General features: G+C 38.3%; 1 protein-coding gene across 18 annotated transcripts in view; it reads right to left on the minus strand.

Annotated features, from left to right (window-relative positions):
* Window positions 1–647: 647 nt before the first annotated feature.
* Window positions 648–23,839, minus strand: part of Slc26a7 (solute carrier family 26 member 7) — a 138,013-nt gene continuing 114,821 nt past the window's right edge. For 11 of the 18 annotated variants that reach the window (XM_087547872.1, XM_087547873.1, NM_001106638.2 and 8 more), the window contains 6 exon segments: window positions 20,553–20,690; window positions 17,468–17,516; window positions 8,452–8,552; window positions 4,781–4,835; window positions 4,594–4,697; window positions 648–3,673 (listed from right to left, as the gene is read on the minus strand). In XM_087547872.1, coding sequence (XP_087403998.1) covers window positions 3,638–3,673; window positions 4,594–4,697; window positions 4,781–4,835; window positions 8,452–8,552; window positions 17,468–17,516; window positions 20,553–20,690 — 483 coding nt within the window. In that variant the 3' untranslated portion in view covers window positions 648–3,637. 18 annotated transcript variants of the gene reach the window in all.

Raw genomic sequence — 23,839 nt, forward strand, 5'->3', positions numbered from 1 at the left:
CTTGGAATGTATTTTGAAATCAAAGGGGGCTATGAATCCAGATAACGTCATGAAGTGGGGGTGGGGAATCTATGGATTGAGTCCTATGTGGGAATAATGTCTATGAAGATATAATTAAAGTTAAAAACATCCTATTTATTCCCTGAAGCTCCCAGTCAGAAGGCAAGCCTAGGAGGGTGGGGCAGGGGTTGTTTTCTGTTTTATTCTCTGCTGTGCCTCCAATGCTTAAGGAAAACAATGGTTTGTTTTTCACCATTGAAGTTGAACTCAGTCTCAGAACCCAGGAAAAGACAACTGAAAGCACATAGCAAAGGACACAAGCCAAAAACAAAAAAAAAAAAAGACATAAATAAAAATTAGAACAAAAAGAATGTAAGGCTGGCAAAAGAGTGTTATGCAATTGAAGTACTAGCAAAAGCGAAAAAAAAAAAAAAAGAAAAAAGAAACCATACAGGAAAAAAGAAACCATAGAGGAAAAAAGAAACAGAAAAACACACCCATTTGGCCCAGACTGAAATTTTGTCAGAATAAATTGCTAGGAATAATGAACCATGCTGTTCAGTGGTCAGACCAAGAAAGCAGTATGTATTATTTTCTTTGCAGGGGAGTAAATACTCGGAAATAATGGACACCACCCCACTTGAGAGTTGTAGTTATCATATTTCAATTTATTTCCATGTAAATTGGTTGTTACATGCTGAGTTAGTACAAATAATTGTAAAAACAATAATTAAGTGCATTAAAAATATAAAAATAAGTGCAGCATACTAGACTACATGATTCCAAACCACAAATCTTTGGGTTCTGAAAGCGCCATGAGCACCGTAACTCCCTGTTTAAACTCTGGCAATGAACTCACTGCCAGAAAGCATATGTCACACGATGAGTCAGATCATCAGCCCACAGAACGCAGAACTGGCATTTCAGAGGTGTGTGTATGTTCAGCAACATACCAACATATTTCGACAATCGTTGAATGTCAAGCATCATTCATGTGGGATATTAACATGTTAATGTTTTCATTAAAAAAGAAAGATCTCTGGCCTCATTACATTGCATGGTTTATAGAACGGAGATCTGTCAAATAAATTATTGCAAAGTAGTTTAAGCTAAACTTTATAACACTGAAATTACATAATTGAGGGCAAATAACCTTTAAAAATGAAAGACGAATGGCAAAATTTTAAGGGCATTTAATTTGCATAAATGTGATGTTTAATGTTAACAGTTTTTCCTGGTTACATATTTCATATCTGCCATATTAGGTTCTTAACACTCGTATAGGTCAGTTTTCTATGCTATTTTACTATAATAAGTACTACGGAAGGAGTTTATCATATAAAATTAACATGGCCCCCTCAGAATAGGTCAGTGTGCTGATAGAAAATATTACAACACTAGAGCCATGTTGTAGCTTCTCTGCTCTCTGAGTCTGCTTTGAAATAAACACTTGTATGTCTAAAACTTATGTGCAGTTCTTGGAGCCTTGGACCTTAATTAAGAGACTTTCTTTGGGTTAAAAAGATTGTGGTCTTGGCATAAACTATAGAGCAGTGGACTTTATACAGTGTGTGGTCTTGTCTTTCTTGTTTTGGCTGTAACAATGTTTGATACTGAAATCGATGGGGTTGACTTTTTATGCATTAAGCTTATACTTAAATGCACTCAGATGCAATTTCTCAGACAATACTGTCTGAGCATTCACAACGAAACAGAAAAACTATCCAACAAATAGCTATAATGACTTTAATGTCACCCAAGGCCCATCATCTACAACAAATTAAAAATGCCTACAACTCATGAATTTAATTAAGGTCAAATTTGTATAGCAAAATATCACTTTCTATGCACCATAATCTATTTCTTTTCTTGGCTTCGCATGACTCCTGATTACAAGGTAGAGTCCACCACTCTGCACGTATAGAGTAAGGGAAGTGGATGACGCAGAATAAAACTCCTTTCTAATTCTCCCTCAGACTTCCCTTAGAAACCTATCTGATGAGCAATACTGGTCACCTTACTTGGTACTACCCCAATAAGTGATGAAGAAATTGGGGCAATTTGGGGGAACAAGACTTTTGAATTTGTTTCAGTAAAAATTGAAAATGACCATGAAAATTTAGAGCGCTATTTTTAGTTTTCACTTATTATTTCATCCTGCCAAAGAGTGAGGTGTTAAAACAGTGGATTGTGTAAATGTTTACCTTGCACTGGCGAAGGACTATTCCACTCTGTCATTTGGACAGGAGTTAGAATTTGCTCTTACAGATGCCCATAAGAACCACACCAGAAGGCCAATTTTTAACTTGCTTTTCAAACTCCCTTTGCTGTTTTTTTTTTTGTGTTTTTTTTTTTCTGACAGCGTTACTAACTTTGTAGAATGTTTTAGATGCTATTAAGGATAAATCATAATTTAATCTATGGCTTCATATATAAGACAATTTGTTTAAAAAATTGTGAAATTTCATTCTTGTATATAGATAAAAATAAAATATACAAGTATGAAAAATGTTTACACTTATATCTGGCCATTAGTGTTATAAATTATCCTATTGTATTAGCAAATTTACGTATAATCACATTCAAGCTCATCTCTAACAAAAGAAAATGGAAAACATACCTTGGAGATCTGTCTGTCATCTGTCTGTTGTCTACCTGTCTTCTGTCTGTCTGTCTGTCGTTCTATCTTCAATCTATCTATCTTGGTATAGATCAATAACATATTATATTTTGTTGACTTTTTATATCTCAAATAGAAAATTCAAAATTTCTAAGGGTTAATCTTGATCCAAAAGCACAAAAGCATTCTACTTATGATATTTTATCATTGAAAAATGCATATTTTTGAAAAAATACATATCAAATTCTCATATTCTCTGATTGCAAGAAAGAAGTTTGAAAGCAGAATATCTTATGTGTTGCAATGCAGAAGTCAGAGTTATCTGATTAAACACACAAATGGTCTCCAGTATCCACAATTCAGCAGATAAACATCAAGAACTTAGTTTTGCTAAAACATTAGTTTTCTTCCAAATATGAACTCATAATTGAATATATGAATATTGTCAGAGTGAGTGTGTTGATGGGCATTGACATTAATAACTTCTAATTTGTCTCTTTCTCACTTGTTTTATATCTATGGATTTCATTTTCCCTGTATAAAAGTGATACTTTATCTAACTGATGTTCAAATAATTTTGGGATAAAAACTATGGAGAAATGGCACATTTGTTAATACTTTTTTATGTACTAGATGATCTTAATTTTTTTATGAATGGTTTATAAATAATCCAAACCATTTCTGATAAAAATATTTCTCCATTTGTTAGCTTACAACAAAAATGAAACCATACAAAATACTCTTATAACTGGAAATAAAAGCATGTTTACTGTTCATTAAACTAAAGCTACATGCATATTGATGCCTATATGAAATAACTAATGAATCTGTTTATTAAGAAAAATTAGAAAAAAATAGGATGTCAGCAAGTCTTGGCCAGTTGCTATGCAGTTGCCAACTCACATCATTCTAATTAAGAGATATACAGTATATACACCAAAATGAGTGCAAAATGCCAGTATCTGGCCTCTTTGGGGCAGGTGCTAAAGATGAGATGTGCATTTCAATGCGTGGACCTCAGACTTCACTGTGGTCAGTGTCCTTGCTCAAATTCTAAAAGAGAAAAAGAAAGAAGCACAGATTACCCACCTACCTCATAATCTGTACTACATAGAAAGAACAGCAGTGCCACAAGCCACACCCATCAGTGACAGAGCTCCACATCCCAGGTCAGCTGACTTTGAAACCGGCCAAACGGTGTAACTTATTTGGCTTTAGTTTTCCTAGTTCTAAAAATCAGCTAAGTGAGAATATCTACCTCATATGCGGTGGAAAATTTAATTAACCTGACTAAGGCCTTTAGAATGTTGCAGAATGCAGTGGGCACTCAGTACATGTAGTAATAATGATAGAGTTATTGTTCTGACTGAAGAGGAGTGCAGTCACTGTGAGGAGCGCTAATGCTGCCCTGGGAAGGAGAAAGGCAAAATGACTCAGAATTACAGAGACATTGCAGGAAACCATGGCTCTGGGAATCATTACAAACCATTACCAAAAGCCCACTATTGCACAGCACTCTGTGTGTTTATAGTCGTGTGACCATCAGATGCCATAAATGATATTCCAAAAGATGACAGTAAAATTAACCATAGTGACACGAATATCTGAGCATAAAATATATTTAAAATTGATATTCAATACTTCTGCATTGGAGACCTCTGAGGTCAAGTTCCAGGACAGTGGATCTAAGATTCAAACTAAGAATTTGCACTTCATGGGTGATCATCAAATTCTCTAAGCCATGACAACATTAGAAGGTCCAAATTCTTTAACGATTGTTCATAACTTTCCCACAAAGTGGAGAAGAATCATTCCTTTAAAGTAAATGTGTCAGATGCAGAGGGAAGGGTCATTCTAGACTTCTTTATTTATTTTTTTAGAAACCAGTGAGGAAGGAACCTCATAAAACTTCCAACAATTGTGTATTCTAGTTTTTCTTACAAAACTCCTGCTCGCTCATTTAAGCAACTCACCTTATTTGATTGGATGACACTTATTGCAGTGGCTACCGAGTCAAAAAAAATTGGTTTTTCAGTGTCTAGGTCTCCATAGTATGTCATCGCTTTTATCAAGGATGCTGCAAAGAAGGCACAGGATGTGTAAAGACACAAGGAACGGCTGAGAGGGCTCATCTGATGGGAGCCGACAACACAGTCTTACCTGTACAGTTGGCTAAGAACACATCCACACTCCTGCTCTTGCAATCAAGGTAGAGCTGGTAAAAGAAAAAGAGCAGACCCATGGCACGGTTAGGGCAGCGTAGCGAACTGGAGGGAGGAATCGGGCTTTGGGAAAAGGAGAACTCTTGGGAAAACAAATGAGAAAATGTTTCTGAAGCCAAACCACCAGAGGGAGGCATTGTTACACAGTTAAGGACATGGCCAGCACTCTCGAAAGGATTCGACTGAAACGTTTACTCTACAGAGACTAATATTACCATTTCTTTAGAAAAATGAAACCATAATCTTTGCTTCCTTGTAAAACTGAGAGAGGACTGCTGGACAGACATCTTTTATGGAAAGTCTAGGACCAGCCTGTGGGACTGATGAAAGATGTTGACCTGCTAACTTTCCTACTCTGCAACAATCTAGGAATACTTCCTCTGACCCTATAAATCCCAACTATTAAACCTCATTATAACCTGAACTAATTTCTAGTTTTAAAGTTCCACCAAGAAGGAGAGTCTAACTCAGCCACAGGTATACTGAGGCCTTGACTAATTGCCTTCTAGACAATTTAACCAGAAACAACTTATGAACGAGCAATTTTAATTCACCAAAAGCAAATTAAGATCATAAAGTTTGGCTAAAAGTACATGTAAAGGTCAATTTACAGTTGGGTGGAATTAGTTATGTGCTACTGATGTATTCTATACACAAGACACGGAGAGCTGCATTTACAATACAATCTAGACTGTATTATAATCATGTATGTTACATGATACAGAATTTCTCTCATCTTTCTTCATCAGTAAGTCCTTTTTGAAAAATAAGAACTGTGGATTTATCAGAAGTGAGCGTAAATGAAAAACAACAACAAAAAACAATAAACTATGAGCTCTGGCTTTGACATTGAATAAGTGGCCCCTGCTTCTGTAAGTTGATGTGATTAATTTCAAGGTGACCTCTCAGTATTTGACTTTGTCTTAAGCCCCATGGAGCTCAAACACATTATGAATGGACTGTTGATTTTGATAAACACAGTCTCCAGTTCACTGATCTACCCGGACATCCCCTAATCTGGCAAAAGAATAAACCGAAATCATCCAAGAAGTTCCCTTCCATCCACAAGCCTGGGATCAATATTCTTTATGCTGAAGAAGCTAAGTACACAGTCTACAGAGTTCCTAAAAAAGCAGGGAAACTGGCATGGCAGGACAGTCCCTGATGCTTATGGCTCCAGACGTTTTCTCAGGGTAGCTGGAACTAAGAAATAATCTTGCTTGAAAATATGTTTGCACTTTAAGAAATGGCTTTAAAACTCACTACACACACACACACACACACACACACACACATACACACAATTATATATACATGTATAAAATATAAATCAGGTGACATATGTGTATGTGTTACTGTTATATGTATGTGTTCATACATGAGCATACAACACAGAGATTAAAAAACCAACCAACAAAACAAAATACTGCTGTGAAGTGCTTCATTCCTGTCCTATTTGTACAGGTTCTGGGGATCAACTCAGGTTGTCAGTCTTGCTTGGCAAGAACCTTTACCTACTGAGCCATCTCAGTAGCTCAAGAAATGACTGTTTAAAGTGAGCAAAGCAATAACAGATAGTAGCATTGCTGAGTGCTTACTAACAGTGCTGGCCACTTCAGTACTTGACTGGGTATTTCTTATGAGCTCACAATGTGAAGAAGTGGAGAGTGAGCTCTCCTTCTAGTTTATAAAAAGCAAACAAATGAGGACTGGGGAGATGGCTCTGTCGGTAAAGCTCTTGTCACACACATATAAAACCTGATTTTGAACCCTCAGAACACACCTAAAAGCTCAGTTCAGAAAGCAGTATGGCATCATTGATAGAGGTGAGGCAGACACAGGAAAAGTCCCTGTAATGTGTCAACTACCTAGCATATGACAAACATAAACTGTCTCAGACAAGGTTGAAAGCCAGGACTGAGGCCTGTGTCAGTCCTTTGACATACACACATACACTGTGTCAGTCATGTACTCACACTCACACAAATGACCATACACACACACACACACACACACACACACAAACACATATACACACATGCACACACACACACACATGCAGAGAGAGAGAGAGAAAGAGAGAGAGAGAGAGAGAGAGAGAGAGAGGTGAGGATGAAAAGAAGGAAGAAAGGGAAGAGAAGGGGAGGGAAGGGAAGGGAAGACAAGACAAGACAGAATTTAGCTTCAGGCATGAAACTAGTATTTGACTGATGTGTGAATCCAAAATTTTTCTATCTTTAAAGCCTAAATGCTTAACACAAATTCTAAATAGCCATGAGGCAATAAACCATGTAGTAATAAGGGGGAAAAATGAAAATAGGTACAGCATTTCCAGCTTTGTATATAAAGCAGAAATAGTGTGGAAAGTGCGAGGACAGTTTTCCTGCCAATTTAAAGGGGCATCAATTGTCTTAACGCAGCCTGTAAAACTTGGAATCCATTACTGGGATTCAGGTAGAAAACAAAAGCAGCAGCCTTCATTCATTGGCATGTATCAGTGCCTAGAACACTTTGCTCCTCAACTATCAGCCTTCAACCCTAAACTAAAGGACAGCGGGTCCCCTGTCTTCCTTGTAACCAACTCTAAGGAGTGTTCTCTGATATCTAGAAAGGGCAACTAATACTGTCAGCTGAAAACTTAAAAGTCATTCAATAACAACAGTATCTCGATACTTAAACCTTGATTTGCACCATCCATTTGCTTTCTAACCTTCTTATGTTTGCTTATTCTATGTATATGAGTACTCAGTTGCTTTCTTCAGATACTCCAGAAGAGGGTGGCAGAACCATCTACAGATGGTTGTGAGCCACCATGTGGCTGCTGGAAATTGAACTCAGGACCTCAGAAGAGCAGCCAGTGCCCAGACGTCCTCAGGATAAGCACTTTCCCTCTAAGCACTACCATTCCCATCTTCCTGGACAGAGATACTCAGTTCGTCCTTACAGTTCTGGAGTGTGAAAGGCAGGAACTTTCAAAGCAAATTTACAATACAAATGAAAAGATAGAAAATATATAGGCTCTCAGTCAATCTGAATTTGATCAATCCATTTTTTCTGGTTATTTATACATTTACCTGGGGAATTGAAACCAAGGCTTTGATTGCTAGTCAATGCTCTGCCACTGAACCAGAGCTTCAGAGCTAACACAACTCTTTAAAAACATTTTTTCAGATTAAAGAAGAGAAGGAACTCTTCCTAGTGTCCATTACAAAGCAATTCCCAGTCATATTATGAGGTGGGGGGAAGGGGTAAATGCAGCAGGCTCAATGGATGAAGAAGGCCAGCAGAGGTAGAGTTTGGGGAAAATTAGCTGGAATGGTAGCACCCCAAGAGTCTTTTCTCCATTCTAGAAGCACTGAATATTCACTTCCTGCCAGACATTTTGCCCGATAATGTTCAAATCTCAGTCTTCCTACTTCTCCAACTTTGACTCCCTACCCTACATGCCTAGAATCCTGATAGAGTCTTTTGAAATAATATCACTGTAGTAAAGGCATGGATGTCTTTTGTGGGGAAGGGGCTTAAGACTCTGTAGCTGAGGTGGCTGAGGAATACTTCTGCCAATGGAGAGAGATAAGGAATCAGGCCTGACCCAGACCGCACAGATACCTCAACAAGTGTGGAGACTCCTGTGTAGTCGAAAAAGGTCAAGCCACTGCAATTCAGGACCAAAGAATACTTCTCACTGGGGCAGGGCTGGGAGGCTTCTTCTGCAGGAGAAAAAGAAACTCTAGTTAGAACGAGCAGATCTCTGTGGCTGACTTGGCTGAACGGTAGCAAAGACACAGTGTCCTCTGCACTGGTAATTCTGCACATTTTCATTTTTAAAATTTAGTTACCATTTTTTTTGAGTAGCTGGAGAAATTTCAATGAGTCTGAAAGGATATCTACAAGTTAACTCTAAGCACAGTGGAGATAATCTGGATGGTGTGTTATCCGCATCATCTACTTCTTTTGCTGGCAGGCCCAGAGCAAGAGTCCTGTTTTGGGATGTCTGAAGCTCGTGCACTTCAGTTTATACAGGACAGCAGAAGTCCAATGCTTGGGAGTACTCCAGAGCTTTGGAGGCAATCTGTGTTAACATTAATTTTCAGTTAATTAACAATAAATCTGCATGCGCAGAGCCCCGGGATCAGCACTAGCCCTACAAAAACCAATAACAACCAACTGAACCACACTAACCTGCTGTATATGTTTCCTACGAAAATCCTTTCAACATATTGGTTTTAGAAAATAAAATTTTAAGTGTCTTCTTGAAAGTAATAGTAGGTTAGAAACAGTTCATATTGGTATGCATCTTCCCAGCTCCACCCTTAGTGATCGATCTGAATTCGATCAATCCATTTTTATTTTTCAAGGTAGAAACATTTACACCTTAGTCGTAGACAAGTGCTACAACTCTACCCCATATACCCTGTTCCAAAAATGGGTAGAGTTACCAGGACGATCACTGCTTAAAGGTGGGTGCTTTCATTATCCAGTAGCCTTGTTTTAAGTGAGTGACTAATCCACGAAAATATTTGGGTTTAGATCTTAAGATGACAATGACGACAGAATTGGTGTGGAAATGGTTTCACTTGTGTTCATGTGTTCAACTCTGTTCTGAGCAAATGACATACAGCACGTATTTGAAATTGAGTGACAGCATACAACGCTTGCTAAAGATTGTCTTCAGAAACATTAAATATTTAACTCTACAAAGAGATAACTAATGAATTCTAAATTTTTCTTATATCTCAACACCTTCTTGTTCTTTTACTTTACATTTTTTGGGGTTCTATGACTCCATCATTCCCCACTCTGTTCCTTCTTCCAAGGATTCCTCCTACACACCCCTTCTTGTTCTCTTTCAAATTCATGGCCTCTTTTTTCATTCATTGTTGTCATATATCTTCCTAAAGATAACCTGCTCAGTCTATATAATGTTACTTGTATGTATACGTCTTCATTGTTGGCTAAAAAGCACAATGGTAATATTTAGAAATAAGATTTTATAACAATAAACTACAACCTAAAATGGAAAACATGTCAGTACATTAATTTTCCTCAAAAATTTATATGGTTTTTATCTATAAGCCATAGGCATCATTTTGGGCATCTCAATATAGAGCCAGAGCAAGAAGTTTATGCAATCATGATACATTTGTTTGTCAAATCAAATTAAAACTTAGGATGGCTTATCAAGTCAGTGTTTCAGTTAGGCACTACTGTAATTTTATTTGAAATTCTGAACTTAAAGGTGCTACAATGAAAACAATCTATGTATTGATTAACACAGAGATTGCTAATAATGCTGTCTACATGACAAAAAATGGCACTGGGATAATTTTAAGAAAGTTTATATTTTTTCTTCAACCCTGCTATATCTATTTTACTGTTAAACTGTATTCTATATTCTTGTGGTTGCCTTGTAAATTTTCTATAATATGTGTTGTTATAGATTCAATCTACAGATTGTTGTTACAGAGTCATTCTGGGATCTTGTTTATTTCATCCTTTACTTTTATACATGATCTTTTTGCCTTTATTTTCATTCAAAATAAAACAAACCAAAACAAAATACCCATCCTTCTATGTGTAGATAATTATTAATGTGAGCTATTTCAAATAAATTAGTTCATAGCACCTTACTTATACAAAAATAACATCTTAATGGTAAAGTTTCTAATACACTCAAATGGGAATTTTAATACAATGGGCATTTTTGAAATCTTCCTTTACCCGTATCTCCTCTGCCCTGTGATTGCACTCATTCATGAATATAACCTTGTGGTCCAAGCTTCTAAGTAAATCAAGTAGCACAATACAAACCAAGTCATCCTGGATAAGAGAATGCATAGCAAATAGTCTGCCTTGAGTAAATGAGGTAAGCTTGGAGCATGTGCGAAGGAGACGACTAGACTAATCTATCCCCACAGGGTATGTGGTAAATGATGGGCTTTATCTACAAAGTACAACATTTCAGAAAGACATTAACCATCAGGTGTGGGTGGGCAATTAAACCCAGACTGAGGAAGACAGCTCTTTCCTGTGGAATATTCATTAACTTCTTTAATTAAAAATATTCATAGCTGCATAATTTAGGAGTGTTTTCCATTCACTTCAAAAGCCTCCTGACGGTCTGTGAGTCACTTGTAATTTTAAAAAGTGTTTTTTATTGATATCAATTAACTAATGAGAAACAGAATTATCTCTGTAATTTCTAAAGGAATAAGGAGAGAAGAAACATTTTGAACAAACAACAATATTCTCTTTGGAAAGGCATGTTCTTATTGAACATTTCATTCTCTTGTCCGGTCTTTTACTAATTCCAACAATCAGTTCATACAGATGTGCTGTGTATTGAAGCACCCTGTTAGGAAACATAAGTGTAGGCATGAACAGTGATGAGGGTGCCTGTCTTCAACAGACTTTCAATCAAATAGAGGATAGTCAGTTCAGCTATTACGTTGAGAGGTTATAAAGCTGGAGAAGGTATACAAACAGTGCAAAGGAAGAACCAGAAACGGAGCAAGAACCTCCCACACACAAAGGCAAAGTCTTCCTCTGCATCCTCAGTACCTGTGAATATGATATCTTACAGGGCAACAAGAACTTTGCATATTTGGTGAAATTCAGGATGTTAGTATGGGAAGATTATCCCAGACTATCCAAGTGTCTGCAGAGTCAGAGTCAGGAAATGTGATGAAGAAGAGATCAGAGAGAGACGTGAAGATGCCTCTATTGGCTTGAATATTATTAGGAGCATGAACCAAGGAACACAGATGGACCACGTTGGAGAGGGGCTGGGGATTTCTCTGTAGAGCCTCCAAAAAGGGACATAATGCTATGGACATGAGACTCATCATGAACTTCTGTCACTGCAATATAATCTAATAAATATTCACTGCTTTAAGTCACTAAACAGGATAATTACAACAACAGTAATACAAATTTATACACCTGAGTTTTCTAATTTGGGGGTTAAGAGTAAAGCATCTATTTCAGAACGATAGAAGCCTGTTTAAACTTTGGAGTCCATGACATCAGAAGCCAGGTCTACTTCCATCAACATTGAATATATGTTACCCCTTACTATTCCCTAGGATAAAGCACATCTTAAAATAGTGAAGTATTTGCCAGGTGAATAATGACGTGAAAAGTGCATGAATGAAACCAAGAGTTATGTGAACTGGAACACAGAGGAAACCTGGATATTTTCTTAAGTGGGACTATAGATTGCTGTCTCTATGCAGGTGAGGGCTGGCACAAGATGAGGCAGGGCCTATGATTGGGCAGGGAGAAAGTGGGGTAGGGACAGAGTTTTGGTAAGGAGAGAGGAAAAGAGGAGAAGAACCAAGAAGGAGGCAGAGAAGGATGACTCAGATCCATGTGGCCTTAAATGGCCACAGGAAGTTATGGATATTTCTTAAGGGAAGGATTTTTATAGGACAATTTATCTTATCTAGGTGGGCAGTTTGTATCATTATCAACTGGTTGTGAGTTTATTCTGTGGACATTTTGTGGAGTGTAAATTTACTGAGATAAATTACTGAGACAAATCTGATTGCTAAGTTACGAGCTTATTGAGTCTTGATTTTAACGGATTGCTGGAAGCTGAGAGTATAACCACAGGGGGTGGATGCTGGGAATGCTAACAGAGTCCGCAGTAAGAAAGCCATGAGATAGGCAGTCTCTGTACGAAACTGGCATCAGAAATGAAAAGGGAGACATAACTACAGAGTCAGAGGAAATTCAAAAAATCATCAGATCTTACTATAAAAGCCTATATTCAACAAAACTTGAAAATCTGCAGGAAATGGACAATTTCCTAGACAGATTCCAGGTACTGAAGTTAAATCAGGAACAGATAAACCAGTTAAACAACCCCCATAACTCCTAAGGAAATAGAAGCAGTCATTAAAGGTCTCCCAACCAAAAAGAGCCCAGTTCCAGATGGGTTTAGTGCAGAATTCTATCAGACCTTCATAGAAAACCTCATACCAATATTATCCAAACTATTCCACAAAATTGAAACAGATGGATCACTACCGAATTCCTTCTATGAAGCCACAATTACTCTTATACCCAAACCACACAAAGACCCAACAAAGAAAGAGAACTTCAGACCAATTTCCCTTATGAATATCGACACAAAAATACTCAATAAAATTCTGGCAAACCGAATCCAAGAGCACATCGAAACAATCATCCACCATGATCAAGTAGGCTTCATCCCAGGCATGGAGGGATGGTTTAATATACGGAAAACCATCAACGTGATCCATTATATAAACAAACTGAAAGAACAAAACCACATGATCATTTCATTAGATGCAGAGAAAGCATTTGACAAAATTCAACGCCCCTTCATGATAAAAGTCCTGGAAAGAATAGGAATTCAAGGCCCATACCTAAACATAGTAAAAGCCATATACAGCAAACCAGTTGCTAACATTAAACTAAATGGAGAGAAACTTGAAGCAATCTCACTAAAATCAGGGACTAGACAAGGCTGCCCACTCTCTCCCTACTTATTCAATATAGTTCTTGAAGTTCTAGCCAGAGCAATCAGACAACAAAAGGAGGTCAAGGGGATACAGATCGGAAAAGAAGAAGTCAAAATATCACTATTTGCAGATGATACAATAGTATATTTAAGTGATCCCAAAAGTTCCACCAGAGAACTACTAAACCTGATAAACAACTTCAGCAAAGTGGCTGGGTATAAAATTAACTCAAATAAATCAGTAGCCTTCCTCTAAACAAAAGAGAAACAAGCTGAGAAAGAAATTAGGGAAACGACACCCTTCATAATAGACCCAAATAATATAAAGTACCTCGGTGTGACTTTAACCAAGCAAGTAAAAGATTTGTACAATAGGAACTTCAAGACTCTGAAGAAAGAAATTGAAGAAGACCTCAGAAGATGGAAAGATCTCCCATGCTCATGGATTGGCAGGATTAATATAGTAAAAAATGGCCATTTTACCAAAAGCGATCTACAGATTCAATGCAATCCCCATCAAAATACCAATCCAATTCTTCAAAGAGTTAGACAGAACAATTTGCAAATTCATCTGGAATAACAAAAAAACCAGGATAGCTAAAACTATCCTCAACAATAAAAGGACTTCAGGGGGAATCACTATCCCTGAACTCAAGCAGTATTACAGAGCAATAGTGATAAAAACTGCATGGTATTAGTACAGAGACAGACAGATAGACCAGTGGAACAGAATTGAAGACCCAGAAATGAACCCACACACCTATGGGCACTTGATTTTTGACAAAGGAGCCAAAACCATCCAATGGAAAAAAGATAGCATTTTCAGCAAATGGTGCTGGTTCAACTGGAGGGCAACATGTAGAAGAATGCAGATCGATCCATGCTTATCACCCTGTACAAAGCTTAAGTCCAAGTGGATCAAGGACCTCCACATCAAACCAGATACACTCAAACTAATAGAAGAAAAACTAGGGAAGCATCTGGAACACATGGGCACTGGAAAAAATTTCCTGAACAAAACACCAATGGCTTATGCTCTAAGATCAAGAATCGACAAATGGGATCTCATAAAACTGCAAAGCTTCTGTAAGGCAAAGGACACTGTGGTTAGGACAAAACGGCAACCAACAGATTGGGAAAAGATCTTTACCAATCCTACAACAGATAGAGGCCTTATATCCAAAATATACAAAGAACTCAAGAAGTTAGACCGCAGGGAGACAAATAACCCTATTAAAAAACGGGGTTCAGAGCTAAACAAACAATTCACAGCTGAGGAATGCCGAATGGCTGAGAAACACCTAAAGAAGTGTTCAACATCTTTAGTCATAAGGGAAATGCAAATCAAAACAACCCTGAGATTTCACCTCACACCAATGAGAATGGCTAAGATCAAAAACTCAGGTGACAGCAGATGCTGGCAAGGATTCGGAGAAAGAGGAACACTCTTCTATTGTTGGTGGGATTGCAGACTGGTAAAACCATTCTGGAAATCAGTCTGGAGGTTCCTCAGAAAATTGGACATTGAACTGCCTGAGGATCCAGCTATACCTCTCTTGGGCATATACCCAAAAGATGCCCCAACATATAAAAAAGACATGTGCTCCACTATGTTCATCGCAGCCTTATTTATAATAGCCAGAAGCTGGAAAGAACCCAGATGCCCTTCAACAGAGGAATGGATACAGAAAATGTGGTACATCTACACAATGGAATATTACTCAGCTATCAAAAACAATGGCTTTATGAAATTCGTAGGCAAATGGTTGGAACTGGAAAATATCATCCTGAGTGAGGTAACCCAATCACAGAAAAACACACATGGTATGCACTCATTGATAAGTGGCTATTAGCCCAAATGCTTGAATTACCCTAGATGCCTAGAACACATGAAACTCAAGACGGTTGATCAAAATGTGAATGCTTCACTCCTTCTTTAAAAGGGGAACAAGAATACCCTTGGCAGGGAATAGAGAGGCAAAGATTAAAACAGACACAGAAGGAACACCCATTCAGAGCCTGCCCCACAGGTGGCCCATACATATACAGCCATCCAATTAGACAAGATGGATGAAGCAAAGAAGTGCAGGCCGACAGGAGCCGGATGTAGATCGCTCCTGAGAGACACAGCCAGAATACAGCAAATACAGAGGCGAATGCCAGCACCAAACCACTGAACTGAGAATAGGACCCCCGTTCAAGGAATCAGAGAAAGAACTGGAAGAGCTTGTAGGGGCTCGAGACCCCATATGAACAACAATGCCAAGCAACCAGAGCTTCCAGGGACTAAGCCACTACCTAAAGACTATACATGGACTGACCCTGGACTCTGACCTCATAGGTAGCAATGAATATCCTAGTAAGAGCACCAGTGGAAGGGGAAGCCCTGGGTCCTGCCAAGACTGAACCCCCAGTGAACTAGATTGTTGGGGGGAGGGCGGCAATGGGGGGAGGATGGGGAGGGGAACACCCATAAAGACGGGGACGGGGAGGGATTAGGGGGATATTTGCCCGGAAACCGGGAAAGGGAATAACACTCAAAATGTATATAAGAAATACTCAAGTTAATAAAAAAAAAAAAAAAGATCACCAGTGGAAGGGGAAGCCCTTGGTCCTGCCAAGACTGAACCCCCAGTGAACGTGATTGTTGGGAGGAGGGCGCTAATGCGGGGAGGATGGGGAGGGGAACATCCATATAGAAGGGGAGGGGTAGGGGTTAGGGGGATGTTGACCTGGAAATCAGGAAAGGGAATAACAATTGAAATGTAAATAAGAAATACCCAATTTAAAAAAGAGGGAGAAAAAAAAGGAAAAAAAAAGAAGTCAAAAAAAAAAAAAAGAAAAGAAAAGAAACTGGCATGACAGCGACCCACCTTGGGAACTAGATAGATGAAGAGAAAGCTGCTGGGCTCAGACAGTAGCTGGTGGCAGAGTGTGATAGAGATTGGGAGCTTAGTGGGTGAACACTGTGCTGACTGAGATGAAATTACCCCGCAAATGCCATATGGCTCTACGATGCCGCTAAGCGAGGATTTGTGGGTATTTTTACTATTTACCACAACCTGGGGCAGGTGGTAGAAGACCACATAACACGTTCACATGGCAACAGCTATACAGGACTCCTGTTAGCATTATCCTCAGATGACCTAGAATACTAAACATACTTCTAGAACATCTCTTCACAAGTTGAACAATTAAAGTTTTCATTTTAGAAAATGCTGTGGCTTCCCTCTTCTAACTTTTTGGTGTTTGTTTGGTTTTATATGTCTGTCTGCTTCCAGTGTAGTCTTGGCTGTCCTAGAAGTCACTGTAAAGACCAGGCTGACTTTAAACTCAAGAGATCCATTTGCCTCTTCCTACTGAGAGGTGGGATTTAAGGCATACACTGTCACTGCCTGGCATCCATCTTTTAATTTATGTAAATAGTCTTATAGGGTTGTTTATTTTGTTGAGTGCTAACTATGCACGTGACAAGGCTATTGGAGAAAGGGGATTTTTTTACTTCTGTTTCTTTTCCCACTGCTTTTCTTGCTTGATGTGTCACCTTAATTGGGTCACTTGGGTCCTATTCTGTATCCCTTACATGATACACTGATTTGGACCTCTTATCAATGACACATCATTGAAACATTGTTGCTAGGGCGGGGCAATAAAGAATTGTTGCTGTTACCTGGCATTTTCCTAGAAAAGCATGAGCCTGTAATTAACTTAGTTGGGTGAAGAAAAATCTAAAATATCCTTGAGATAATATTTGGGGGGAAGATTGGTCTATATGAAGATTACAAAGAATAAGGTCATTCAATTTAAGGAGAAGGGAAAGAAGAAAAATGGAAGCTAGAACAGAGGAAGGAGTGGAAGGAAAAAGAAGAGATCGAAGAAGATAAAGAAGAGAAACAAGGAAAGGGAGAAGGAGCAAGTAGACAACTAAAGTGGATGAGTGGAGCAGGGATAAAAATAAGGAGAGGGTGAATAAACGGGAATTGGAGGAGGAGATGGAGAAGGGGATTCTAGTGAAAGAACATGGACAACCCTAATGGGAGAGGGGCCAACAGAGAGAAAAGAGAGAAGAGGGTGCTTATCCTCTGGAGTAAGTTCAAGCCAAAACATTTGAACTACTTTCTTCTAAAGGGAACTCACCAGTGCAGCTCCCGTTGGGCAGGGGACTGAGCAAGGTGTTCTGTTCACACTGAAATAAAAATAAATGTAAAGAGTGAAAACGCTGTGAAACAATATACCACCAATGAAAAGGTCGCACATCCCTCTCTCCGTGATGAGTAACAGCAATCAGCCCTGTGTGCAGTGAACTAGGAACTGAAGAAGCACTGTGGGCCGGAAGTGAGCACACATTCATTCAGTAGATACTTTGCTCACTGAGTTGGATGTTAGAACATTTATCACATGTTAGATGTCAGGGAGTGGAAACAAAGCGGTTTTGTATCATATAATTCAGCTTCTGTCTCAGCAATGCTTCAGAGATTGCATGCTAGCTGTTTATCAACAAATGCTCTGGATTGGTTGGGGTCTTTTTCCTAGTTAGTGATAAGGATAAGGCATATTTTTCAGTGTCTATTCCATACCCAAGACTTGAAGACATTAGCAATTGAATCCTTAGAAGCATTCTGTGAAGTTTCTAATTTTGTGTTCCATTATGAGGGAGGCAAAGGTTAGAAAACCGCCTCCCCCCCCAAAAAAAAGAAAAAGAAAAAGCAGGCCAAAGTCACAGTCACAAAGCTAGGGACATCTCAGTCTAGAATCAGAGTCAATGCCTTTCCAGGTTCCCACTCTCAGTCACTGCTTGTTCAGCCTCTCTGGGGTGCTCCTCTTTAAGGCCGGTGGGGAATCATTTCCCCTACATGTTGTCCTGTGCTACAGGTCACATATTTTTAACAGATTATTTATCTTTCCAAGATTCAGTCTTTCTTTGATTCAGTCTTCAGGTAATGACACTTCGCTGTGTGGATGTATCATAGGGACTGGCCCTCAGCAGATGGGTTTTTTCCTTTCTCCCTCTTACCTTCTCTGAAATCTCCTGTGCGAAAGAATTTTAAATAATTTATCTATATACTCTACTTGTAGGACATGAATTATAACTTCTCCAATTCCAAGAATCTGCCCTGAACAAAGTAACGTCCACAGTATAGCATAGAAAAGGTTAAAAAAATAGATGAGCTTAGAGAATCAATATTACCATCAACGGTAATCAGACTTGTTTATACTATGTACCTTGGGGAGGGTTCCCCTACAGTGTCCCTTCCCTATGACCGTAACCCTAGTCTTACCATTTAAAACACCAAAGAAATTCTAATACAGGGGCATTCTACAAAATACCTGGCCAGTCTTGGTCAAAGTTTTTACAACCTTTAAAACAAGAAAATTTGGGAAACTATTGTAGACAAAGAAGCAGGACAGTTAAGTGCAATGTGGCACACTAGCTAGAATCTTAGAGCTTCCTCCCCTCACTAAATAAATAAATAAATAAATAAGCAAGCTACTACTCAAAATTAAGAAGACAGCATAAAACATAAATGAATTTGTTAGCCGTAGCTGGAACCTATCCTATCTTCTTAGTTTTCCCATAAATCAAAACTATAAAAAGCTAAAGTTATTTTTTTAAATGTATTTTGTCCTAAAAAGGTGCCAACTATAATCCAATTATGTCACACTGGTGTAAGCCCCCTCAGCTAAAACATAACTTTGCAAATGACTGGTAGCCTGCCTTGAAGGAGACGGGAGTCGGTAAGAGGAGCACAGGTTCACTTTAGGCAGTCCTGGATTACACTACACTGCAAGGTTTCAGGTGGAAGATATTAAATTTGACCAATTTCTTAGGGATTCATAAGATTATTTCAAACTATATCATTTTTTCATAATACCTCTTCGAATGGTGATTGTGAGCTAACGCCAGTCCACAAAAACTACAACTGCGTGCACAATAAATAATAGAAGGCTCTGTGAAATAAATAAGCACAGTATTGACTTGAAAAACTAAATATAGAAGTGAGTTTCCAATCTGAAAACACTGGCCGTGGTCCTCAACATCCACTGAATGTGAAAACCTAAGGGCACAAAGGCGGCACAATTTACAACCTGTAGGGTCCCAAAGGTTCTCATCTGTAAAGGGTTTACACTCATTTATAGTCTGACAGCATCATCTCATAAATGTTAATAATCACAGGAAGAAAAACATCACACCTTCATTTTCAAACGTGATCATGAAAGTCAAGTATTTGGTCCTCTATCGGGGTGAGCGGCAAAGGTCATAGGCAGATTAGGGTGAGAACTATGGGCAGAAGCAGGAGGCTGTAGACAAAGGAATGTTCCCTCTGCATAGTTCTTGAGAGCAGAAACAAGAGGCCTAAGGTCTCCCATACATGAGTAACTAGGAGATACATGGTCAAGGATAAATGAGAAACTCTCTGGAGAGCCAAGGAAAGTTTCATGAGAAAGACAGTCAACCGAACAAACCACATTTGCTAAGAGCACACAGAACTAAGGCAATCCCAGCACTGTTCAAAGTGTTTGCATATTTTAACTATTTGTAATATGAATATTTATAACGAGGGCTGTTACAAATGAGGACCCTGAGACGCAGCCTCATTTAAATTCCCACAGCTGGTGAGTGGCTCTGGACTTGAGTGCTCAAGGGCAAATTACACATCGGCTCGTTCTGGTGCTCATAGGATTCAGTGCCTCTGATCACCGAGATGTCTTACAGAAATAAAGGAAGCTGAATGTTAGTGGGGCGATGGTGCATATCTATAATCCAAGCACTTGGGAGACTGGGGCGGAAAGGTCATAGACTGCATGGGGAGACCCTGTGTCAATATGAAAATTCAAAAAGAAAAATAAAGGAGAAGTTAGGAAAGGAAGAAAAGGAAGAGAAGAGGAAGTTTTGAAAAGAGGGACAGATGTGTAATAATGTTCTACTGTTAATAGTAACTGTTTATGCTTCTCTGAAGCTGTCTATCATACTCCATATTCTGAAGAACTAGATTATCACATGTTTATTTTAGGTCCATGATGAACAAATTTCTTAAACAATATTAAATATTGTCCTATTCACAGGTTATATTGTAATGAATAGACAAACATACAATGTTAAGGTTTTTTTTTTCCCCTGGGGAACAAGTCTATAGAAACATCTATACTCTGTTGTTGTTTACATGGGATATTTTTAGTTATATTTTCAGTATTGCACACATCATGAAGCAGGTAGTCCTACCTTGCTGACATCATCAAGTGCTTGGCTGCCGTCAGTTTCCTTTAGGATTATTTTCATAAGATCAGCACTAAATTTCTTTGCATTCAGGAAAACAAGTGGGTTGTTTATTGAGATGATTTTTATCTGTTGCGAGTTTTCCTTTTAAAGGGTAAAAGAGGAAAAGATTGAGAACTCTGAATGAAGTCAAAAAGAAAATAAAACAAACAAGCAAACCAAAAAAATAAAAAGAAAAAAAGAAAAGAAAAGAAAAAAACCCATACTACTCAATTGTGAATTGCTATCTCTTGACTAACGTATTCATTATTGTAATTTATTTGAAAGTCTTATGGTAATACCACACTTATCAAGGAAATACACAATTAATATTGAGAAACATTAGTAATAAAACAAATCCACAGCTTTTCAGAAAGTGTTTCTTATTTCTATTCACCAGCCCAAGTGAGGTAACAGCCTGGACTACCCTCCACAAAGTGCATCTTTTATTTAACCTACCGATTAAAATGAACTTAATTGTTATTTTGCAATGACGTGGATTAAATGGAGAGCCTCTCAAATACTAGACAAGTACACGGCTACTGAAAACACCCTTAAATATCCATCAGCATTTCAATGAAATTGAACATGTATCTCCAAGTGTCAACTATCATCTCTTTAAGCAACACTGATACAAGCTGGCCTCTGTGCACATAATCAGCAGTCCTAATTGAAACTAGATCCTAAGAGAATGTATTGACACAAGGTTTACCTGAGCAGCCCTGGATTACACTGCATCGCCCCATTGTAGGATGGGGGAAGGGAGAAGAAACGGTTTCAACACAAAACCTATCTATTTTACCTATCTGTTTGGGTATTATTGACAGCACTTGGTGCTGTCCAACCAAAACCCTCTTTTCTGTGACTCGGGGATGGGTATCTGATTGAGAAGATACTCAGTCCTGTGGAATGGTAACTCCTTACCAACCAAGCAAGGCATTACTCCTTCAGGCTTTTGTACTCCCATGAAAGAAGAGATGCAGAGACTAACCATGCATGCAGGCAGAAGAAAGAAAGAATTAGACACATGAATATGGATAATTCAGAGACCTTACTGTTCGCTCATTTGTTAAATAAATGTTTAAAATATATTTCAGAGCTTCTAAAATTATGAAGATACTTCAGCTCTGAAAAAGGAGGGTATTGCAACAACAACAACAACAACAAAAATGCATGGTAGCAAAATGATTGAGCTGTCAAAATCACTTTTAATCTAGAAGAAACCACACAGAAACTGATAAGTGAACCCTTAATGTTTAGTTTTGTCATATAGTCATCAGATTTGATTGTTCCAAGTAAGATGAAAAACTAAATCTTTCTTAAAGAACAAAGATTCAAGTTGCTGCAACTAAGAAATTCTCAGCAGAACTGAGTTTGTTGCAGAAAATGCATTCCAAGTGAGAATGGGCATTTTGAATGAAGAGGAGGTTAAAAGGCAGGTAGCACCATTTTAAGTCAGATAAAATTTTCATTCAACCACGTATATGCAAATTACATTCAATCTTGTTCTCATCTCTTATTCTCATGGAAAATATTAGGAAACTACTGAGATGTGACTTTTTTTAAAAACTGGGATTTTATGAGTAAAAGTTATTACATATACAGGTGACAGAAGAAAGAGAAATTTCTGTCATTTGTATCTGTCGTACATATCCCTCATTCACTCTAAGCTACATTTAGCCTAAGGAGGCAAGCATTATGAGATTTGCTCACCAGTGATCTTTAGAAGGAAAGTTCACCAATCAAAAATTATATTCTGTCTCAAAGATAAAGATGTCAGGGAGGGAGGGTGGGGCTATGGTTTAAATTCCATGGGAAAACTATAAAAGGAAGAGAAAGGCTAGCTTGGTTGAAAACTTGAGCCTGGAGCAGCTTCCAAGGCTCTGAACCAAACAGTCCTCTGTGAAGCAAATCTCTTATTAAAAGAACAAACCATTCTCCTGGGTGTCACAGAAAGACTCCTGACGTTACTTCCTGTTTTCAGGCTACCTGGAAAGACCTTGACATTGGTGCTTTTGGAAGGAGGCCAGTTCTCTGTGTTCTGAGGGGAATCATAAGGTAATGAAGGAAGTGAATAAGAGAGCAAAGGAGAAAATGTTAACCAAACATTTATCAAGCAGGTTCAGAGTGAGGACAACCTTTACAAATAGGCTAAAATGATGCCAGTGAACACTTCTGTTATTATTATTTTTCTCCCAACTTAAACTTTTGTATGGTTGTTTTTTTAAAAGAAGAAACTACAAGTGCCCATACCTCCTTAGTGGACTCTACAGATGAAGTTGGAGAACAGCTAAAGGCAACACTTGGCTAAACTCAGTGGGCCACAAAACAAAAGAAAAAAAAATAATGTCAAAAAGAAGCCAAGTGTGTCCTTTAATTCCAACACTGGACAGGTAGAAGCAGGCGAATCTCTGTGAGTTCAAGGCCAGCCTGGACTACAAATCTAGTTCCATGACAGCAAGGGCAACTGAGAAACCTTGCCTCTAAAAATTAAAATTTGTATATAAAAAAAAAGAAGGAAAGAAGAAAGGAAGAAAAAAGAAAAAGAAAATAGAATGGGGGACAGGGTAGTGGAGTGAAGCAAGGGGTGAGTTCCTGGAGTTAAGAAGGAAGTAAGAAAGGGTGAGGTGAAAGCAATCCTGTATGAAATTGTCAAAGAACAACTTCAAATTTTAAAAAAGATAACAGGGCTCAAACACTATCACATGACAGACCCCCTTACACAGGAGCAAGGCAAGCTGGTTTATGTAAATTGCCTTTTTACGAAAGTTCTCCACGTTGCACAATTCCACAATTATTGGTATTCTAGATAGAACCTTGGACTTAATTACTTTCAGGTAATAATTCAGTATCCCTGTATTTTCAAGTAACATTTTTAAAATTCTTTGAGAATTCCATACATGCATACATATGACCTTATGCACCATCCCAACACTGATTAGGTCATTAAGACAGCAGTGCATCAATGACTTTTGTTTTATTTTTCTCTCCGTTCTCTAATTTTCTTTATCATTTGAGGAGTAAAAAGGATACCGATTTGGCTAATTTTATGCAATTTAGTAGTGGGAAAGATGTCCTCAAATGCCTGGCGTAATCTCTGCCATGAGTCAACCGTGAGCTGAAACTCTATGAACCATGGTGTGATTTAATTAGAAACCTAAATTCAAGGTTTTCTTTTCTCTACTAATTTATTGCACGTCCACTGCTCATTGCCAAGTGTGGTGCTCACACGTATACCACTGGATGCTGTCAAA

This window comes from Rattus norvegicus, chromosome 5 (assembly GCF_021556685.1).
Source record: "Rattus norvegicus strain SHRSP/BbbUtx chromosome 5, alternate assembly SHRSP_T2T, whole genome shotgun sequence".
NCBI classification, from domain to species: Eukaryota; Metazoa; Chordata; class Mammalia; order Rodentia; family Muridae; genus Rattus; species Rattus norvegicus.